The 24062-nt window shown below is 40.9% G+C and overlaps 1 protein-coding gene across 1 annotated transcript in view; it reads right to left on the bottom strand.

The window, feature by feature from the left end:
- Positions 1 to 1055: 1055 nt before the first annotated feature.
- LOC308106021 (uncharacterized protein) overlaps positions 1056 to 24062 on the bottom strand; it is a 46044-nt gene continuing 23037 nt past the window's right edge. The window contains exons 12-14 of the mRNA XM_080457018.1: positions 19844 to 19955; positions 2500 to 2591; positions 1056 to 2252 (exon numbers count right to left, since the gene is read on the bottom strand). Of these exons, the coding sequence (XP_080313144.1) occupies positions 1152 to 2252; positions 2500 to 2591; positions 19844 to 19955 (1305 nt within the window). The 3' untranslated portion in view covers positions 1056 to 1151. The remainder of the gene's footprint in view (positions 2253 to 2499; positions 2592 to 19843; positions 19956 to 24062) is intronic.

The raw sequence follows: 24062 nt of genomic DNA, 5'->3' as shown, positions 1-24062 counted from the left end.
GCGTTTTGCAACCACCTTCTTCCAACCAGGTTTCTATGGGGTTCAAGTCAGGAGACTGTAGCAGACACTTTAGAATCTTTAATTAGAACCTAATTTGCATAAGTGATAATTGATTGAATACTTTTGAGTGCAACTGCGTGTATTGTCGTACAGGGTGTCACATGCCAGGATTCCTAGCCTGACTGATGTTTGTCTGGCAATTGTGATTGATATGCAATTACAATTTTATGTGGGTAAATTTGTGTGATAAAAGTCAAAAATGTGTTTTGTCAGTAAAAGTCCATTCTTAATGACTACTCAAACAAAAAAGTAATGTGTGACGACATCAGCAAGCCCTTATGAATAACCACGAATCATGATTTCATTCACCTGCGTGATTCCCATAGCTCATGTTCCTCCACCCGCAGCTGATTGTCATGGCCAGACAGTGCATTACAAACATTCCCGTTTTAAATACAACAGTACACCAAAATATGTATCTGAAACCATTTGAGGTGAGAAATAGGCAATGCAGTAACATGAAGATACTTCGGGAATGCCTCGCTGTGTGCTACCGTGTCGTTTTATGTTCAAAGACACCGGTAAAACATGCACAACCATTTGTCGCTGGTGTACGTCAAAATAAGTAACAGTGAAATGAATACAACGTCTACACACAGCTTGTAGCTCCCAAAAATGTTTTTACTGTGCAAAATGTGTCACACAAAATGTTTCGGCAGAACAATTTGGCCTTCATCAGGATCATCTGATGTTTTGGCCAAACTGTTGTGTGACACCTTTTGGCAGTGGTTTACTAATCAAAATAGGCCAATTGTTTGCAGTATTAATGTTCTAATACATTTCATGCACATTTCTTGATTTATTAATACAACTTCTACTACTTACATTTTATTGCATTACATAATACAATAAAATAACTTCAAACTTATGTGAAGCTGCTATTTATGCCTGCATACATCATTTATTACTGGTAGAGTCCATCAAGAGAGACAACTTAATTGCAAGAGATTTATTTAAAAATAAAAGCAAATTGATGTGAATTACAGTAGGCAAGGGCCAGTCAGTAAATGTCATCTCTATGGAAAAAGGCAATGCATAAAAAGAAAATAGACCACAGAAATGGAAGACAAAAACTGTGTTCACAATGGTCCTTAGTTTCGGGTGACCTGCCGAGGATCATTATCCCACTGTCTTTGTTTGCGCAGTGCCTCGTTGATCCGATAAACAATTGACTTTTTGTCTCTCTTATCCATGTAGGGAAACTTGACCTTGCAAGAGTTCAAAACAAAGTCCTTCAGGTTACGTGGAAGCGCCGACTTTCTCCCGCTACCGCTCCAGTTCACCCTGCGACACCACGAAATGTACTTGTCTTCGGGCGTGGCGTAACGAAACAACAGAGCGCCATAGCGATCCGCACGTCCATTGCATATGAAGCTGATGTTTTCCAAGCGACTCTGCGATATTTCTAGCAGTTCTATGTCCCAAAGCTGCAACGGAAGGGATTGGCCGGCTCTTGCCGCTGTTAGCGCCGCAAACGCTCCCTCTCTCTTTTCCATCGTCGTCTCTCTGCGTTTCACCGCTCCTTCTCTCTCTTCCAGGTCGCTCCGTCTCTGTTCCAACTGTGTCTCTCTCTGTTCAAACTTTCTCTCTCTCTGCTCCAGCTGCGATTGTCTCAGGTTCTGCTCCAGCTCTCGTACCCTCTGCTCCAACTGCACCCGTCTCTGCTCCATCTGGCTCCGTTTCAGCTCCAGCTCTTTCTGCTCAAAATGTCTCGCTCTCTGCTCTACCTCTATCTCTCTCTGCTCCAGCAGTTTCTCCCTTTCTCCAGTTGTAGCTGGTGTCGCCGATTCCACCCGTCTCTCCTCCACCTCTCTAGGCTCTACCTCTCTCTCCTCCACCTCCATCTTCATCTGCTCCACCAGTCTGTCCTCCACCTCTTTGTACTGTGCCTGGTGACGGTCATTTAATTCTGAGATCTTGGCTCTGTGACTTTCATTTAATTCTGATATCTTGGCCTGGTGACAGTCATTTAATTCTGAGATCTTGGCTGGATTACTTTCATTTAATTCTGAGATCTTGGAACGGTGACCTTCATTTAATTCTGAGATCTTGGCCTGATTACTGTCATTTAAGGTCTGGGCTTGGGCTGCCAAATCATCTGCCACCTTCTTTGCCCGGGCCAATAAAAGTTTCAAATGGTTGATTTCGCTGTCTTGAGCTCTGGGTGGTTGCGTCGGATTAGCCGGGCCAGCCTGCATTGCAAATAGAACAAAGTAAATTTTCAGTACTTAAAAGTAGGTACAGCAGACATGTGATATCGTTGCTGTTGGGTGGAAACCTTGTATGTCAAAAATGTTCCTTTATTATTTTAAAAACATAGCTGAAATATGGAGATACAAGGTATCTTCCCGACAGCGACAATGTGCTGCTTAAGCACACTAACAAGAATATCACTAGAACCACTAAAGAAAAAACTGAAATTAAACTACTTAAACTCACCGATCCTTTGCTCCCCAAAGGCTTAGATGGTGGCTGGGTTGAGGAGCCTTGTGCTCCCACTACATCCAGTAGCAACTGCAGAGGGAGGGATTCTGTAATAGGATTTCAGTAGCACCCAGTTAACTTTCACCACCTGGACTTAGTTGGTAATTTGATATGCTCCATAAATGGGATACATTTCCCCCCCACCCCTGTGTTACCATCGCCCCTTAGGGCCCCTACACACTGCCCGATATTTGAAATGGCCGGCGAGTGAACAGATCGTTAAGCATTTCACATTGCACGAGTTTCTCTCTTGAAATCGGGCTAAATATATCGTTGAGATTCTCGCACGATTGATTGGCCGGCGACAGGGGTTCACTGATTGCAAGATATTTCACCACGATGTGATCCCGACCCAATACATACATTTGTTTTTATTCCTAACGTCTCACGAAAACGTGAAAGGCTCCCGTGATATATGCGCGAGACCGAGATAGGACGCTAATGATTGACATAACTATACTTATACTATACTACCATTTGGGGACACATGACTAGGACCTCCCATGCGAGGACACCCCTTTCTAGACATCCTACGCCTCTGAGAAAAAGCAGGCATGATCAGAAAAAAAATCAGGAACCAGAATATGACTTCAAATTAGCAATATTCAATAATTTGTGTCCCAGACCTGACTGGGTCCGCCCATGTGGGGACTCTCAGGTATTGCTAACTTTCTGGGGGCACCATAACACACTTTCAGATATCACTATCTTTCTGGGGACACCATAACACTCTATCAGATATTACCATCTTTCTGGGGAACACCTTAACACTCTCAGATATTGCCATCTTTCTGGGGACACCATAACACTCTTTCAGATATTACTATCTTTCTGGGGAACACCTTAACACACTTTCAGATATTACTATCTTTCTGGGGAACACCTTAACACATTGTATTTAACAACAGACACGGAACACTCTTTCAGGTATTACTGAGATTTATTCACAGGCATGCAAACAGCCCCGAGGTGAAAAAGGTGACAACATGTTTTCTTTCGGGTCAGGTGTCACACAATTGCCCTATTTGGGTTCAAAAAGGTGACTGTAGGTGAAAAGTGACACTTTTGCAATTGTACACATAGGACCGCCTATACTGTAAATGGTGAAGGAACTGCCCATGATCAATAACGCATGCTGTTGTTTCCTCACACACTCATACACATGTTCCTACACTTGCATAGACAAAATAAAATATTCAGTGCTAATTTAAAAGTAAACAATTGCCCTATTTGGGTTCAAAAAGGTGACTGTAGGTGAAAAGTGACACTTTTGCATGTCTGTATTCATTCCTGAAACCTCCATATTCAGGAGGTGCAAAGTGCATCAGACAGAACAGTGGGTCATTTAGAACAGAATGTGGAGCAGTCTCGTTAAGAAAGACAGTACGTAGTATTGTAGTGCAAATCCTGTGAACAATAAAATCTAACAACAATCCAACAACAATCTGCATTGTGTTCAAGATCCTGGATTTTACAATGAGGGGGCCCAACCCGGCGCCCGAAGGGGGACGGCAGCTAGAAGAGGTACTAGATGATGGAAACGCCTCCTCTCTACCCTCCTCTCTCTTCACTCTTAAAAAGGATGTGTTAAAATCCTAATTTTTTTTTGTGTTATTATATTCTAACACGTGTTATGTTACATTTACCAATCATGTGTTAATATCCTAGACACACTCTGTGAGTTAATACTATTTTAACACATAAAATAGTCATCACGTGACTTTAACATAACATGTGTTGGGCACTAAGTGGCGCGCGCCGTTCTGCTCACTCTCTTCTGTGCTGCACTCAAAACATCTTACTTCACAGACGTTGGAGAAGCTGCGGGATTCGGTAATATCTTCTTCACAAACATGGTAAGAAATATGAAAACGTTTTATTAAAATCATTATTATCTTAAATGACCAACCGCTGTTTTGCAGTCGCTTATTGTGTGGTTATCAATAATAACAGCTTTGTGGATAAGGCTAACGTTAGCATTGCAAAGCAGTTAGCTTGCAATTTAATGTAGTTGTGCACAGCTAGCTTGAGTCACAGAATTTCCGTGAGTAGCACGGTGCGTGTTGTGAACTTATGGGTAAATTAAATTAGTTTAGTGGTGTGTAAATGAAACGTGAGTTGGCTCGTAACTTGTGTATTGTGATAGTTTTGTTCGGGTTGTAGTTAATTCGCTGTACATTCAAAGAACAAGCTACAGTAACTTTTGGCGCTTGCCCATATAAGAGTTCCGGTCCAGTATCGGAAACGGAAAGTGTGTGTGTATGTATGTGTATGTGGAAAAGGTGAATAGCTTTCCAACCGTGTTGCTTGTGGAATAGTTCTTTAGAGACACGGTAAGAAATAGGAAAATGTTTTATTAAAATAGTTATGTTAAATGACAAACCGCAGTTTTACAAAGTATTGTGTGGTTATTAAATAACAGCTTTGTGGATAAAGGTAACGTTAGCATTGTAGTTGCTACTATAGCACAGCTAGCTTGAATCACAGAATTCCCATTTGTACCGCCGCACGGTGCGTGTTATGAACGTATGGATTAATTAAATTTGTTTAGTGGTGTCTAAATGAAACGTCAGTTGGCTCGTAACTTGTGTATTGTGATAGTTTTGTTCGGGCTGTAGTTAATTCGCTGTACATGCAAAGAACAATGAATGAACGAGGCGAGCTGCATTTAACATTTGGCGCTTGCCCATTTAAGAGTTCCGGTCCAGTATCGGAAACGAAAATGGAATGTGTGTGTGTGTGTATGTATGTGTATGTGGAAAAGAGCTGGATACAGTTGGCGGGCTCTAGACCAGATTTAGCACGCAAGGTGAATAGCTTTTCAGTGTTGTTTGTGCAGTAGTTCTTTAGAAACACGGTAAGAAATAGGAAAATGTTTTATTAAAATCGTTATGTTAAATGACAAACCGCTGTTTTACCAAGTATTTTGTGGTTATTAAATAACAGCTTTGTGGATAAAGCTAACGTTAGCATTGTAGTTGTTACTATAGCACAGCTAGCTTGAATCACAGAATTCCCATGTGTACCACCGCACGGTGCGTGTTGTGAACGTATGGATTAATTAAATTAGTTTAGCGGTGTCTAAATGAAACGTGAGTTGGCTTGTAACCTTTGTATTGTGACAGTTTTGTTCGTGATTTGCTGTACATTCAAAGAACCAGTTCAATAGCTTTTCAAACAGTGTTTGTGGAGGTTAGGGTTAAAAACGCACTTGACAATGGGGTATTGAGCACAACGCCCTATTGGTCCGAGCTGAATATGAGAAATCAGGAACACTCTCCGGGGCATCTAGAAAACTTCTTGTGAGAATATGTGTCGGTGATCTGGTGGAGCGAAGAGGATTGTGAGTTCATTCTTAATTTCTACCTTAGAGACTAAAAGGATTTGAATGGTATTGCAGGCCATTTTGGCATATTTTTGGGGGGCACTACCCACACATTTAGCTGTGCTGCTCATTCAACGAATGTGCAATGCTTACAAGCTGTACCTGGTTGTAAAGGTGACTAATCAACACTAAAAATATTAAACACAATACCTATTGATATTATTAAAGGGGAGATATAATGGACCAAAGTAGAGTTTCCTAACTTTTTTTAGTAATTTACTTCTGAAATGTGCAATTTAACGCAGAAAGGAACATGAAATGTGACTTGACGCATACAGCTTTTTTACGAGTTTAAGATACTGGGGCGTGTGGTTATTTTTGGCATTTATGAGTCGGGCAAGATGTTCTGCAGTGATTTTAACTCTGAGGAAGGCAAAAAATATAAAATTTGTCCTTGTATATTTTTCTAATTCTTCTGGCTTCAAAATCTTTCATTTTGCTTTCAGCTACCCTTGAAATCCTGACAAGGTGATGTTGGCAAAAAGCATAAGAACAGTCTTCCCATCACTGCAGATCAAGATGGGCGAAGAGAATGAAGGATTTGTAAGTGCAAACGGATGTCTTTCAGTAAAATACAATTTGCAATGTAATATTCGCTTAGAGGGATACCCCACTGCCTGTGCATTTTACAGTTTTTACACCTTGTCTAAAATATGAGTTTGTATTAAGGTGAGAAAAGGATACGACTCTGGCAGAGTTATCCTTAAACAATTTATTTTATTCAACTGTGATTCAGGAGCACTTCTTTGACCCAGTGTCACACAGTGGATTCATTGAGGTGAAACTGCGCAACCTACGGAGAACACTTCATGAGGACCAACGTCGCTATTCCAAGCGGGGGAGTTCCAGTGGTCCTTCTGCACTTGGTCCTATTGCAGTTACTGTAACAATGGATATGTCCATTGGGTATCCATTGGGGAAGAGTCCATCACGGAGTGGATAACTGCCACCAAAAGGCTGAGACCAACTGCTGAGAATTCCACAGCTATCAAAAAGGGTATGGAGGAAACCTACGCCCACCGAAGACGGTGGATCAATGGAGAGTCACCAACAATGGAAGAGATCTTTCAGCAGTACCCTCGGTTCATAGACCTGCCGTACTTGGTAATTATACAGCATGTTATATTGCAGATGCACATCTGGAGCCTAGACAACAGGCAATACTAATATAATTGCTGTATTATCTGCCACTTTTCCAGTTTAATGCAGAATTCACCAAAATGTTCCCAGGGAAGGAAGACCTCTTAGGTCATATCGTTCCGAAGGACATATCGGGACATATCGTTCCGAAACTACTGAAAGTGGCTGCAGTTGAAAAAGACCCCTGTTTCCTTCTTGCTGGTGAAGAGAGTGATGGTAAGTTACTGTACATCAAATCGGGTAATTTGGATTAATATTCCCACTAGGGATGAACCAAAATAAATGTTTTATTGATCTGAATTCCCCCGGCACAGCCTTTTCTGTTGGGATAATTTGCTGGATAACTTTTTTTGGAGGTGGCATCAGTAATGGTGCGTATTTTCCAGTCCCGTTCCTTCAGAGCCCTTCAGATCCTCACACACCTCCTACCTCCTACAGCGTCAGGGAGGACCAAAGGATCGACCAAAATCAGTGTGAAATCGGCGCTGTCTTACATGCTGGACATCAAACCGGTAGGAAAGCTCCTCTTGTCTCATGAATCTCCCACACCTTATTTGTGAGTCCCCGTCTCAATTATTACCACATTTTTATAAGTATTTCACTTTAAAGGGACACTATGCCCCTTTATTAAGTTATACCCCTTTATTAAGTTATTGAGAGTTAATTTGAGTTGTGGACCAATGATGTAATATTTTGTGCATGAATGACATCAATGGTCCACATTAACTGTCAAACAAAATGATAATAGTATTTATTGAGCTGTAGTACAATTGAAAAAGACGTGTATAAGAAAAAGAGCTAGCTAACTTTATTATTATGATCATCTTGGACGGGCAGGCGGTTTAAGTCACTAATTGTCGGAAAAGTGACACAAATCGCGATATTTATATATACATGTATGTACTTGTTTTCCTAGAATGGAACCAGCATCCCCAGCCTCATGGAATCTCCTGATGCAGAAGTGGGAGCACTCCAGCCGAAGCTTGTTTGTTTGGGACACCCCAGTACAACGGCCCAATACATCATAGTGGTTAAGAACGACAAAGTCACCATCCCACTTCAAGATGAAGGTTTGGCCTGCGCCCTGGACAAGCTGTTCAAAGTGTTCTGGGTTTGCAATGTCTCATATCCTGCCCCACTCGCCTCAGTCTATGCGTTCCTGGAGCATTTTTACGGCATAGCCGTCCCAGGTACAAAGAGATCGAAAGTCATTGATTATTGGAAAGCTCCAGGCAGTGAAAGTAGTGTAAGTAAGTTGTAATACCATGTACATTTGTCCCAAGTGCAAAAAAAACATTTCAGAACAAGTAAAGGCACTTATCAGACATCTTAGGCAAGTACATGCAATTTCAGATGGACAGGATTATACAATTGTATGCAGTCAGTCAAAATCACTGTCAAAGAACCAGCCAATGTGTTCTTACTTTGAACCGTGACCTGAGAGGAGAGCGTCTCTTTGGGGAGATTATACACATGTTTCCAAATTGTGAAAAGGAAGGTGTTAATTTTTTATTCAAATTTTATCTATGAAATACTTTGATGATCATCTGTATTCTTATGCGGTGGAGCGGAATTCTGAGTATGAAATGATCTATATAAAGGATGTAGCTGACATCAGACCACTAGATTTGCTGTCATCTTACAGTGGAAACCAACTCTATATTAATCCAAGATACAAATTGATTGCTTAAATTTGCATTACTTTGAAGTGTTATAAATGGTGCCGCCTGTAAGTGGCTGTGTCCACTGGCCTTATGGTCCTGCATATTTATGATGGTGTGTCCTGATGTCCTCTGCAGTGATCATTTGCAGGTTGTTGCCATTGTTGACTTCCCTCTGAATTCTGTTTTTATTTATTTATTATTTTTTTAGATTATTTTTTTGTTATTAGTTGTTAAATGACACTAGACAGTTGTGCTACAGACCTTTTCTGCGTTCTATGTCTGTATTCTATGGTGTTCTCAAATGTTCCATTGATCCCTTGGAATGCCAAGGATATTGCACAAGTGTGAGGATTTGTTTATTTCAATACTTTTATACCTCAAAAGAGTATTTCAACCAGTTTGCACTGAGATTTCTCAATTCTGATGTTTATTGTTATAAACCTGAATTTCATTTTTCAAGAGTTTGCACTACGACTGAGTTGGTTAAAAAATGCACTGACTATGTTTGTTACAAATGTCTGTGAAAGTCAAATACATTTTAATAAATGTTACCGATACTTGAATTTCAAGCAATTGTTTATTTACTTTTTGTGAGCATTTTAGTATTTTCTGCACTGAGTAAGTACAGCTGTGTAAACTAACACAGCTCTGTATAAAATAACACATTTCTATGTAAATTTGTATAAAAAACACATTAACACAGCTATGTGTAAAATTACATGAAATAACACACTTCTGTGTTATCTTTGTGAAATCCTAACACAATCGGTGTGTTGACATATTTAACACACAACATGTGTAAAATCTGTCAACACAGAATTATGTCAAAACAACACATTGTGTGTTGTCCTTAACTAGACACACAGATGTGTTCAGAAACAACACATGATGTGTTATTTTTAACACATCCTTTTTAAGAGTCTTCTTCTTTAAAGCTACAATTCGATTATTAACATAAATTTTGATTGCTTTCCAAGTTCTCTTTTGAAGGGCTGGCTCAGATTCAAGACACTTGTCACAGGCTCTTTTGTCAGGGACCCTACAAGTCTGTATATAGTGCTTTAGGTGCCTCTCCACAGCTGCCTTTTCTTCCGGTCCCCATTTCCAGACAATTGGACTCGAGTCATAGTGACTCGACTCGAGTCTGACTCGAGTCGCATATTTGACGACTTGCGACTCGACTCGGACTTTGAATGTAAAAGACCAACGAGACTTGAGACTCGACTCCGACTTGCTAGCCAATGACTCCTGACTCGACTCGAGACAAGATGACTCGTGACTTGTTTTGTTTTTTTCACTGTGAACGATCTGTGTGTGTACTGTGCAAACGCCACCGCCACCCCCAGCGGAGTCATTTTGATTCTGCGACGGCTGCCGTCCAGTTATCATCAGTGCCAGTGTTGCCAGATTTTCTGTGAGGAAAAACAAGCAACTAGGTCTAGGAAAACCAGCCCAAAACCAGCCCAAAAGAAGCGAGTCAAGCGACTATGGGCCACATGAGCACTCTAACATATACATCAGCTATTTGAAAATAGCAGATCTACAAGCTCACAACGCATTGTGAGCAGCTTAGATCGGCTATTTTCAAATAAAATCTTTCGGCAAAATTATAATAAGCAGATCTGGCAACCCCTGATCAGTGCGTGCGTGCAGAACAGCTGGGGCAGGAAAAACAACAATGGCAACAGCAACAGTCCCCAAAGTCATTCAATTTGCCAAGCCAGGAGGAGAGGTGGTGCTGCTCACTGTGCTCAGTACTCACTTTAAATCTAATAATAAATCAACAACAACAGTAGCACCAGCCAGCGAGATATACGTAGTTGTAAACATGAAAGTCTCTCACCACTGTCGAATCAGGATCACACCGATCATGATGTACTGTTAGTGAAGTGACTCGTGACTGTATACTTTATCCATGGTAACAGCAATAAAGTCTCTGCGTAATCCATCACTTTCTCACGTCGCCACTTTAACTTCACTAATAAGTTTCTCTCTGCTATATATATATAAACTTAAAGAGATGCCTTTATTCCACTGTGTTGTAGCCTCCTTTTCTTTTTCTTTTTTTACCAAGGACCCCTTTGCAAAAACAAAATAAAAACACGTGTACAGGGTTGCCAGATCTGCTTATTATCATTTCCCCGCAAGATTTTATTTGAAAATAGCAAATCTACAAGCTCACAACGTGTCGCAATGCGACGCGTTGTGAGCTTGTAGATCTACTAGTATTTTCAAATAGCTGATGTATATGTTAAAGTGCTCATGTGGCCCATAGTCGCTTATTTTGGGCTGATTTTGGGCTGGTTTTCCTAGACCTGGCTAAACTGTGCTTGATGGAAAATGACGTAATATTAAAATACTACAAAACAAACACAGACACGTCAAGATTATAGGCCTAATAGGCCTATAGATAAATGCCATTAATGTATTTCCTTTCCTGCATCATTTCACCCACAGTTTATCCAATATTCATTAATGACTGTTATAGCAAAAGTAATGTCCTTGAAGTTTGTTGTTTGTTACCTTTGACTTTGTTTAATGTTTACATGAGCACTTTGTTCACTTGCTCTAACTTTGTTTACAAAACAATACACTTGAAAACTACTCAGAAAGGCAGTGCCAGTTTGAGCCTGCCAGCCTGGTGCAAAATGTAAAAAAATAAACAATTTTGAATCAAACATCCCATTTCTTTAGTGTAATTTTGCCTTTCCCTAGTTCTAACTAAATGATCAGACATGTAATGTTGTAATGGATAAATGAACAGCTTTATGCTGGTTTAATTCTTGACTTTAAGATACAGTTTCTCTCTTCAAGATATAAACCTGAGTGCTTTGTGGGTGGGCAGGGGAACAATAGTAGTGAGGGACTTGACACAACTTGTGACCCGGCTTGACTTGCCCACAACAGAAAGACTTGGGACTCGACTTGGACTTGGGACCAAATGACTTGGGACTCGACTTGGACTCGGACCGGAGGGTTGGATTGACTTGGGACTCGACTTGGGACCAAATGACTTGGGACTCGACTTGGACTCGGACCGGAGCGACTTGAACAATTGTCTGATTTCCACACATCCTTTTTAAGAGTCTTCTTCTTTAAAGCTAGAATTCGATTATGAACATGAAATTTGATTGCTTTCCAAGTTCTCTTTTGAAGGGCTGGCTCAGATTCAAGACACTTGTCACAGGCTCTTTTGTCAGGGACCCTACAAGTCTGTATATAGTGCTTTAGGTGCCTCTCCACAGCTGCCTTTTCTTCCGGTCCCCATTTCCTCATATTCCTCCGAGCTAAAAAAAAACAAACAAAAAAAACAGATTAGTCTTAGTCTAATGTCATCGTCTTAGGAACTAGGGTTGGCCAACCGGTAACCATTAACCGTTAAGAAACGGCTAATGGTAAACCGTAAAAAAAATAAAAAAATAAAATAAATTCCACTACACTAACACTAGTAGTAAACACAAAATGAAGCGCGCGAAGAGAAGTGGTGTTTGGGATAGTTTCACCCAAAATAATGATGAGGTTACTTGTAAATTGTGCAGCGCCACGATGAAATATACCTCTAGTACATCCGCGATGCAATATCACATGCGTCACAAACATGCATCATCGTCGGGAACCGGAGTTCAACCAACTTTACCCTCCATGATAGCGGGGAGACGGTGTGATGCACGGAGGACAGAGGATATAACCCAGAAAATCTGTGTGATGGTCGAAAAAGTTATTCTGCCCCTCAGTGTGGTCGATGGCGAGGGTTTCCAGGAGTTGCTGCGCTATATCGAGCCCAATTACCACATCCCATCAAAACAGACTGTCACCCGTCGAATTGAAGTCCATTTCAAAGAAAAAAAAGAAGAGCAAAAAACACAACTGGCTAGTGCTAGGTGTGTAGCTCTTACGACAGACTGTTGGACGGCACTCACCACAGAGAGCTATTTGACAATTACGTGCCACTATATTGACGAGGAGTGGAATGTGAATTCAGCCGTCTTATTGACACAGAGTATGGCGGGCGACAGACACACAGCAGACAACCTGGCAGCTAAACTGAATGATTCGATGGAGGCTTGGGGACTTACTGGGAAAGTGTGTGCATGTGTGCATAACAACGCAGCCAACGTTGTGGCTGCTAATCGCCCCGAACGGGTTGACTGGTTTTGCACACACACTACAATTGGCGATCAACGATGGATTTAACCTGTTCTTGCATCGGGTTATCGCTGCAGCAGGTCGGCTAGTCAGGCACTTTAACCACAGCACGGTGGCATGCAAGGCACTGGAGGCCAAACGAGACTCAATGGGGTTGACTACTACTACTAACCAGAATGAACACCACAAGCTCATCCAGTCATGCAAAACTAGATGGAACTCGGTGTGCGACATGTTCACAAGACTCCTTGAGCAACGGTGGCTGCAGTTCTGTCCGACCGCACAGTAACAAAGCTGCAAGATGCCAGAACCCTTGAGATCCTGGATGTATACTGGCAGATCATGGAAGAGATCGCACCCGTGTTGGAGAAGTAAAAAATTGCGACCACCGTTATGTCAACAGAACGGGAGGTGTCGATATCTAGCATTTACCCCATCACCTTAAAGTTGTACAATGCAGAATCACAAATAACGATTTTTAGCAACCTCTGCTGGTCACTACCGTCACTGCATACAATTTCCATAGTCCTCGATTACCCAGAATTCCATTCGTTTTCACCGGAAGCGTTTCAAAAAGCGATCTTTTAATTGTTTTATACTATCTACGGATCGTTTCTCTTAGCCAGTGGAGCATTAGTTACCATGAGCTGTGCTTTCTTTTTCTGTTCTTTTTCGATCTTCCAATCCTACATTCTCTTAAATCAGCGTGAGGTTCCCTTTTGTTATTAGTGCAGTAGTTCCTGGCCAAACAGGAAACCGTTGCGGTAGTTCCTGGCTGACGTCATGACGTCGGCCAGGACGTCGGCCATGACGTTGGCCAGGAACGTCATTTTCCCGGGAAAGTCCCCCCCGTACACTTTCAATAGAAAATATATAAATAAAAGGCTTCCGGGGGTGAAATTCACGGAGTGGGTGTTGTGAAACTTTTGCCACTCACAAAAGATATACAATTTAACTTTAGTTTTGTTGAAAACGTTACCTAGTATTACTTTAAGCCTCATTAACACACACCTTAAAGGTTCTATGACATTCATTTTCACATTTTGTTTTTTTTGGGTTTTACGACCTCAACTACACCAAAAAAATCTGAACTTTAAACATTCAGTGGATTTTCTGTGGTCTGGGGTTTTCTGAATAATTAGGCTGAAAAGTAATCTGAGCTTGGCCCTTCGGCAGTGAGGTCACAGCCGATTAATCCGGCCCACTCTCCTCCTCGCCCCTCCCCTCCCCTATCCTTTCCTTTGGGGGGCGGGGGGGGGGGGGGGCTGGTGTCTCACCAGCGACACCCGCAGGCAAAGATTTATTTTTTCATTGCAGTTGAAAATGCTTTAGAAATGTGAGAGAAAAACACCTGCCATGGATCAATGGAGTGGATTTTTTTGTTAAAACTTTCTATACACGTTTGAAGGACCATGACAAAGACTTTTAATGTGTGGTAAAACTGAACGTCATGAAACCTTTAAGAGCGCCGAGGATGACAGCCGCAAAGTGGCAGAGTTCAAGGCCAAGGTTAGAAAATCATTGAGTGATAGCATGTCGGTTGACAGTGACACGGATGAGTTGTTCGCAAAACCAGCGCTGATCGCCTCCGTCTTGGACCCTCGCCATAAACATCTCCGGTTTTTTACACCAAGGCAGAGAGAAAAGGCAACAGCAAAACTCAAAGAAATATGTGCTACTGTCCATGTGGAAGTGACCGGTGATGACGGTGTGTACTGTGTATATTATTGTCTTAAAGTTTACTTTTTGTGTTATCCTTTTTAGCACCATTGTATAATCGTACCGCTGTACTATTTGCAAATTGTTAATACAGTATTCAATCTGAATCAATCAAAGGTGAGCCTGGCGGCCCTGCCCCTGCTGGAACGGATGAAGAGGAGGAAGAGGACGAGACAAGTCGGACGGGGGCTGCAGCTGCAGGCGGACAGCAGCGCAAGGGCAGTGCCATGATTTGCTCCTGGGAGACGACTACAGCATCCCCGGACAAGCTAATGACTCGGCGGCAGAAGTAGAGAACTTTAGGAGAGACAACCCTCCCCCCATTAGACACCAACCCACTTCAATGGTGGAAAACTAATCAAGGACGCTTTCCGAGGCTGGCTACATTAGCGAGGCGCTACCTGTGCATCCCTGGAAACTCGGTGCCATCTGAACGGGTGTTCTCCGCAGCGGGTCTTACAGTCAACCGACTGCGCACCAGATTAACCCCAGAGCACGTGGATATGTTGATTTTTTTGAACAAAAACCAGTAGACATTAAACGGAACGCTGTCATGATGAGGTAGGCCAGGTCTTTATTTTATGTTGTTAATCTGCTACTGCTGCTATTGCTCATCCCCAGAGCTGGATGATTCAAGGTGTGTTTCTGTTTGTGCCTAAGTATTTTGTTTTTCATTACTAGAAAGTTGGGCAAGTGGGCAACTATAAGCTATTTAATATTCATTTTTAATAAGCTATAGGCCGTTTTTTTCTTATTCCTCTCACAGCTGAATAATTCCAAGTTTCCAACATGTTGTTCGCCATGGTTTTTGTTTTAGTTGCTATGACGTTGTGCAATTATTTAATAATTTTACTTTACCATTAACATACATACATGTTTAGTTGTTAGTTGTTTACATGCCACATAAGGGAGTTGATGAATGATTCTGTTCTGAATCTGTAAGCCTCGCAGCTCGCGCTGCTGCGGCCTCGCGCTGCTGGTCAATGATGTACATTTTTGTTTTGTTGAAGCACGGATGTTGCTGATTTAATTTATTTTGTACGGTTACGGTAGGCTAAATGAATCTTGTATATGGTGGCTATGCTAAGGCTTATTTATAGTCTATATTCCGTCCTGTTTATTTCACAGCACTGCTCTAGACATGTGATAAGAAAATCCTCCCGTTTCACTGGTGGTAAAATAAAACCATATTTCTTTTGGAAAACAATTTGTTGTATTCTTCTTCCTCGTCTTTGTATTAGTATTTCTAATGTGTAAATAGCGCATTTTATTATGGAAAAAAACGCGGGGTATTTTTCTGTCTTTAATTGGTAAATAGCGTTTTCTTTTTTCTAACACATTTCCTATACTGCACAAGTGCTGAATGTTTTGGAGCGCATCACTGCCCCTCTACTTATGGATAAAGGCAGGGCCCTGAGTTCTTTATGTTATTTTTTAAAATATGATTAAGTTTAGTTTTATGTCTTGTGTTTCAGGTGTACGGCGGTAAGTATTTGCAATATATTAAATAAATTCACAGCCCCCCCTTCTACTGTGGATATTAGATAATCAACACTCTTTTCTTTTTCCAGGTAATTAGAACGTATGCATCTTAATTCCCAGGTTAACAGGTGAGTATCACTTTGATTCAGGTTACCAGGTGAGTATAAGTAATTTTATTTATTTTTATTTTAAATACCCAGAAACCAATTTCCAGTCAGGTACATATAATTTAGAGTAACAAAGTAACGTTGAACTTTGGAGTCACCCACAGGGATAACAAGTCCCCGCCTGTTCATCACCAACAACAATAATAAAGCTATAAAATAAGAGTGTGAGTTGAATATCATGGATAATAATAGTCTTGGACAAGCATGTTGAGAATCAGGTGTAGGCTACACCAACCACAGCCAGCAGCTGTCCGATGCAGGGTGGTAAGAAGGGAAAATAATGTCCACCAAATATGGTGTGAATCAGAGTTGTTTCTGCAGAACTGTGCATTTCCTTTTTCAATCAGTTGCTATAGCACCATCTATCGGGGTCAAAGAGACTCTTACCATGCTACAAATCTCAACCAAATTTGATGCAAACCGCAGTTAACCTTGAGGGAAATGACATGACAGATCGACTGACTGACAAAGCCTCTTGTATGCCAGCTAGAGTTCTCAAATTCTACCCGAACCCGACCCGGCCCGACCCGACGTTTTCGGGCCGAGCCGGGCCTCAAAAGTATGCTAATTGGTCGGGTCGAGCCGAGCCTCGGGCTCCATGAAAAAAAAAATGAAAAAAAAGATGAATTTTTATTTATTTTTATAATATATTTTTGAATTCTGTTCTGTCTGAATGTGTATTTATCTATTATGAAGATGACGCTGACGGTGCTGACTTACTGGCGTTAACTTGCACTGTGCTGCTCACGCTCACTGAGCCAGCAGCAGAGTGAGAGAGAGTTAAAAAAAAGCGATTCTGGGCGAGCGTTCCGGTGGTAAACAGAACACTCGCCCCAAAACACACTCACCCCCATTCATTTCGCGGGCAGAGGCCGCCGGATTAGACCCGGGCGAGTGTGTTTGGGGACGAGCGTTCTTGTAATCCATTGCCGCATATGTAGCCATGGTTCACATTCATGTTTCAGGGCTACCGCATGATGCATCCATATCAAGGGCCCTTTTAATACAAAAACCCACGGCAATTTCGGTCTACAGTACACCAGCCTTCAACAATAGTGTACATTCAGTGGTCAGGTTCGTTCAGAAATCAATGGACCCTTCGCTAAGCCCCACCCACTCCACTCTGTGACTGGTGGTGCGAAGTTAGTCACACCCAGGCCTGGCAGCGCCTGGCACTTTCTGCTTCTCACCCATTGACTTGCATGTTAAATGACGGCTTTTCCCCCTAAAAATAATCGATAATTTCAGCAGCAATAGCTTCAAAATCTCTTCTAAATCTAGTCAACAAGGCCTGCAGTAGGCTATGCACTGGACAAATGTGCATGACATTATTTCAATAAACTAAAAACACGGGAAATGTTAGAGGGAGTAATAGCCATGGATACACGACGGTCGTCTGTCTCGTCCGTCATGGATGAACTTCAACCTGGTGTTTGCACTTTCTCCATTTATAGCCCGTACATCTACAGAAACATTCATATGTCAAATATAAAGTGCTTATCCCATGGCCACGGATGTTACATTTATGTACGGGCTCTCAAAAGTACCCGTATCATCCGTATTGTTCAATAAAAAGCATTTTAATCTGATCGGTGGCCATTTTCTCCATATACTTTCAACCAAGCGACCCTATCGGTTGGTAGTTCTATTGCACTCTGATACATTACAACTATGATAAAATGGCCACCGATCGGATTAAAATGCTTTTTATTGAACAATACAGAATATACGGGTACTTTTGAGAGTCCCGTGCATCATTTTAACATCCGTGGCCATAGGGTAAGCAATTTATATTTGAAATATGAACGTTTCTATAGATGTACGGACCGTAAATGGAGAAAGTGCAAACACCAGGTTGAAGTTGATCCATGACTGTAACGGGAGTTTTCATGTACCGCAGGGTAAGACTACAGTAGCAGTTAATAAATAGACGAACAAATGAATAAATATACTTTAACGTGCGGAATCCGAAACAGGCAGCGATGTGATTCTGAATTTTTTTATGATTACGGTGATTAGTGACAACACCTGGGCGAGTGAGTCGTGTAACTTTCCCGACGTTAAACTGTGTATGTGTTCAACAACACAACCATGCAGCCTTGCAGTTTAAACGCAGATTTCAGCTTGGGAAAATAACCCTCCAACGGTTTTGGGTACGTGGAATCTGTTGCTGGTCATTAGTCACCATTGCGTTATCGTGGTATTATTCCTGTTCTTGCTATTATGTTGCAAATTATTGTGTGTGTGTGTGTGTGTGTGTGTGTGTGTGTGTGTGTGTGTGTGTGTGTGTGTGGCATTTAAGTATGAAAGAAATACATATTGCGTGGCTCCTTGACAAAGGACGGTCGGACGCATTTATTTTGTCAAGAGACAATGTTCAAAGGAACCGCTGCAGCATCGTTGATCTAAACCAGTGGTTCTCAAAGTGGGATCTAGTGACTCTCTGGGTTCCATTTAGGGGTTCTAAATTGACGTCTGCAACTCTGACAGTATACAAATGGAACCAAATGGACCCGTTAGGGTCCATTTGGTTCCATTTGTATACTGTCAGAGTTAAGGGGAGACCTTCAAATGAAAAGGTTTGAGAACCACTGATCTAAACAAAAGCGAAATAGGAGTAGTCTACTACAGAATTAAGTTACAACACACAGTCCTAACAAGATTGTTTTAAAACGGTTGCATTTTGAACCTATCCTCCTAATACTTGGCATTATTAAAATAATGAATAGTTCCGTTGTTGTTTTGTGAGATTTGACACGGACCGGACCGGTATCATGGATCACAGAAAGACAAGCGTGTACAGTGGTGCTTCAGACCTAGACCTATTTGAGTGCATAATGGATTGTGTATGTTCATTCATTATGCGTTTGATTGCCTTGCTTGATGAAGGCCTGTGGTTGTTGGATACAACTCAGAAGGGCATGGTTCTGCTCTGGCACGGGTTGCCTTTTGTTGTTACACATTACACATTTGCAGCAGAGAGACAGCATTTGATTTTCTTTATTAAACACTGTCTGGCGCAGCATGGCGCTGAGCTTATTGTATCTTGGTGATTAGCAGTGTTTAAAAGTTTAAAATAAGATTGAGCTATTTTACAGTTATGGCTGCACCCTGCACACACCCCCGGTTTACACAGCTGTTGTGGGCGAGGAGGTTCATGTGAGAATAGTCTAGCTATCTAAACTAATCTGTGTAAACAATGGGCTTCATCTCTATTCAAAGAGCAAATATCAAGGTTAAACATACATGCGAACATACATTCCACAGACACAAGGCAACAGCCACAGTTTCACAAATGTATGAAAAACCTCATATTATTGTTTTCTAAATACTTTTTTTGTCATTTAGGCCCAGATGAGGGATCAAGTGTTCAACTGTTGTTTTGTTTCACTCTTACGAGACCAGTGCAGTATCCACAGTCAATGGTTATTTGATTATGTTTTTAATATGACATAATTCAAATATGACATTGATCAAGAAGGCCACCTCTCCTAAACCATACATGCTGCATGCACACACTCCGAAACATGATTCTACTAATTACTACAGCTTCTGAAACAACAGTTTATCACAGTCTAAAATACTGTTACTCTTACCTGAGCATCCCTCTGATTTCAGCTGAGCAGGAGGTTGGATCGTAGTCCCAGACTGGAGGTCTGGGACTACGTGTGGAAAGAGGTGTGGAAAGCCTGGTGACGCCAGGTTAGACTGGAGGAGAAGAAGCAACAGTTAGCACAACGGTTAGCACTTACAGAACCAAAATGTGTTGTTTTTGTTGCACAAAAGTAGTGAACATAGCAGATCTACAAGCCCACAACGCGCCGACGTGCTGTCAGCTTGTAGATCGGCTATTTTCCCTATTTTAGCAGCTCTACAAGCCCACAACGCGTCGACATGCCAGCTTGTAGATCGTCTATTTTCACTATTTGTTATTTTTAAATGGGCCTGGTAAAATTAACGGTTTTGGACATACAAGGTTTCCACCCAACAGCGACCATGTATGTATATTTGTTGTCACAATGTTGTATGTGGGAATACCCTGTTGTATTTGAAATGTAAAGAGTAGAAGTATATTAACTTTTCATGCAGTTGAATACCTGTTTTTTACTTAATGGAAGACGTTATACTTTTACCTCAAGGATCCAGATTACTTCAATGTTTAACATACCATGCTTTCCTCTATTTCCCTGCTCCACTACAACAGTACTGTTCAATGAGTTATTTGCTGTAAATTATCCTTTGGAAAATATAATCTATGAATAAAGTACAGTCTCTCAAGGGTTATGCTTAACAGGCATCTGTCAAAAGTTTGCCAATGTAGGCCTACATATTGTAATAGGTTAGGTGATGGTGAAAAAAGCAATTTATTGGTCCATTTAGATGGTTAAAACAATAAGGACATTTCTTTTTTATTCATTGCGTTTTATTTTTTCACAGCGTAAGTGGTGATCGAACCCACAACCATTGGATCCTCACCAAGCATACCAAAAATTGACAGTCACAATTTTCATTAATCTATTGTGTATACTCGTACTTGTTTGAATCAATACTTGATGAACAAAAAGACAGGCCTATTGCATTTTTCATCTTTTCCACGTTTGTTTTCTTTCTCTCTTTCTCCTTCCCCCCTTCCATTTTTTCCCCTCTTCCCCCCCTTGGTAGGCAAATGTTCCCCAGCCCTGGCGCAACAGTTTGCTCAACAGTTTGCACAACAGGTTGGCAAGTGGAATCTATGACATAGGCTAGAGCAGTGTTTCCCAAAAATGAGTCGGGACCCATTTTGGGCCGCAGACTGATTTAAAAAAAAACGTAAAAAAAAGAAAAGAAAAAAACCCTCATCAATGCACACGCGATGTTAGAAGTTGATCGGTCGAAAAAGTTTTCGAGATACGGGCTAAGGACTCATGGTTGGCAACTTTGGCACACTAGTTGGCATGAGTACAGACTATACAGAGAATGAGGGCCCTATTTTGCGCGGCACCTTATGCCTTATCCCTCATCTTCTTAGGCATGTTTTTATACTTGGAGAAACATTTTAAAATAGAGAAATATAGACGATCTACAACCTCACAACGCGTAGATGTAGATCGGCTAATTTCACAATTTACTTTTTTCCCCCCAAAGTATTAGAAATGCCTCAGAACATTAGAGATAAAGCGCCGCCCAATATAGCATCATCAGAATCATGGGTGAATCCGATAAAAATGTGCTTACAGTGAAGGGAGGGGCCTATGAGGAAAAGGCACTGCTCCATGCTGCTACTTTATATCTTGCCATTTGTGTCAAATAACAAGACGTTCTTCTATACAGAGGCTACATTTTGATTCCAGGTAAGAACATTGTTTCTATCACGTAAACAAGGAATTTTGGTTAAAGTCAGACTTGGTATCAGTATCTTATAGAGTGCCAACGTCCAAGGTGCATGTTCACGTGTGAATGTAAAATAAGAATGCATATACTCTTTATGTATGATGAGGGCATCATTCTGTGCAAATGTAAATGTACAGTATTATGCAAAACACTTTCGGTTCAAGCGAGAAAAACGTGAGGTCTGAGAAGGGCAGCTCAGCATGTGTAATGTGGTGTTAATTACTTTATTTATTTTAGCTGGCCAAAAGCCTCAATTGCAACAACAACAACAACAAAGTATCCTAACATGCATTAGATCAGATCAGATATTTCATGAATTCTAAATGAATTAACTAGGAACTCATTTGTGTAAGTCAAATCTATAGAGTGAGTGAATCAGAATGATTCTTAAAGTGGAGTTACACTACATTTTCTGCCCCGTCACAGTGCAAAGGTTTTATTTAACATGGCACGGCAAAGTGTTGTTCAATGTTCTCTGGAAACGTTGTCCTTGAGCAACACTTTGCCGTGCCATGTTATTATTATTCCATGTTCTCTAGAACCTTGGAATCATTTTCAATGTAAAAATTTATAAATTAAGGATAATTCCTTTTAACGGGACGTTCATGAAAGTCCTTGCGGGCTTGTTTATATATTATTCATGTTTAAAATGCAAGAAGAAATGCAAATCAGATTATGACTCTGGGCAATCATTCACCGGTTCAAAATGTCATGATTACTGAATAACATCTTCTTTGCACTCTCTCTTACCAGGTTTTTCCCCGTCCAGTCAATATGTCTATAATAGATATATATCGAGTGGCTATTGTAGTAGCTACAGTGATTGGAGCAGCCAATATGATAGAAGTTGAGGAAATGACTCCAACTCATCTCCAGGCAACCATTGTGATTATTAATCGTTGTACTCGCCACAGACTCATCAACCCCAGGTAGTTTATTTTTTACAATAGATCATTTATAAACTTGTTTTTATAACATTTTTAAATTAGTTGCTCTAACTTTTTTTTGTCTTCCTCCTGTGAAGGATGTACATTTTCAGGGGCCAGAACACCATAGGTTTCCCAAGTGTTATTTCTCCTAACTATCAGGCGACTGTGGAGTTCACCAAGGTACCCTATACCCCAATGGGTGCTGTTGCTGTCTTCACCTACGAACTCTATGATCCCAGCAAACCTGATGCCAGCAAGAAAGTTGCTTTCATGTTCTCTCTTCCTTACTACACTCTCTTTTACACACAGTGGGTTGCGGCGGGATTGTTTGAAATGCACACACCATGTGACTACGAGCTTTATCGTAAGATGTATTACGACAGACAGGTGGGATTTGTCAGACGCACAGTGGATGATGTCATCAGTTATACAGACGGTGAATTTACAGTCAAGCAAGTCAATACCCACGCAGAAGAGTATACAAATACTACCTTTGAACTGAAAGTTTTTGACTCAGATCTAGTCAGCCACTTAGCCACACTTGGATAAATGTGTCATGAAGAGTTTCTGTCGGATTCCATTCAGGATTGTTACCTTTAACCATACATGGGCAACTGGCGGCCCGAGGGCCACATGCGGCCCTCACCTTCACTTAATGCGACCCGCAGGTTATTGTAATATTGATATATTATTGATTTCAGCTGTTACAATTCCAAACATGCAAACATGACCCGCTTTAATTACTTCAGTCTATATTAGTAGCTTAACACATTGCCTGCCAAGAACGCATATATGCGTTCTTTAGAATCCATCACTTGCTTGCCAAGAACGCATATATGCGTTTTTAGAAAATAATAATAATAAATAAATTTTGACCCAAAGACCAAGGAGATATGATTTTTCGAAGATTTAGACTCCTATCCACTTCCTTGTTAACTTAAAACTTAAAAATTCTGTATCTCGGCTCGTGAGTACTTTTTTTTGTTCAATGTAAAAACCCCTGGCAATAAACTGCAAAAAATCTGAAATAATTCTGGCAGTCAACGTGTTCAGTATTACAATGCTTTTGTCTTTTTTATATCCAATGTATTTGTATTTAAGTTCATAAAGTTAACATAAGTATAACTAAATGCATTTGAAATTACATTAAAACGTAACTTTTCAGGATTCCAATTCAAAAATAGCACAAAAAAAAAGTTTTGAGCTTGTAGATCGGCTATTTCATTATTTAAGTAACACATTATACAATGCACAGTTCCTACAATATTGACCTGAAGTTAACTGTACTTCCTGTTGTTCAATAACTTCAGAAACCCGCCTACCAGTAAATCTATCTATACGTTTATTAGTTAACAGTACTATACTTTCTTCTCATATACTGCAATCAAAGTGTAAACCTAGAAGCAACAAGTGATTGTGAAACTGTCAGACGTGGCTTCTATTTTAACCACTTGAACCCTGGCATATCTATTCTGGGGGGAACATCACGGAAAACAGCGGCCATTTTCAGCAGGGA

Source organism: Gymnoscopelus braueri (genome assembly GCF_963280865.1).
Source record: "Gymnoscopelus braueri genome assembly, chromosome: 18".
Lineage (NCBI taxonomy): Eukaryota > Metazoa > Chordata > Actinopteri > Myctophiformes > Myctophidae > Gymnoscopelus > Gymnoscopelus braueri.
The sequence above is the reverse complement of the archived record's forward strand: the minus strand, read 5'-3'. Positions and strand labels throughout refer to the sequence as shown.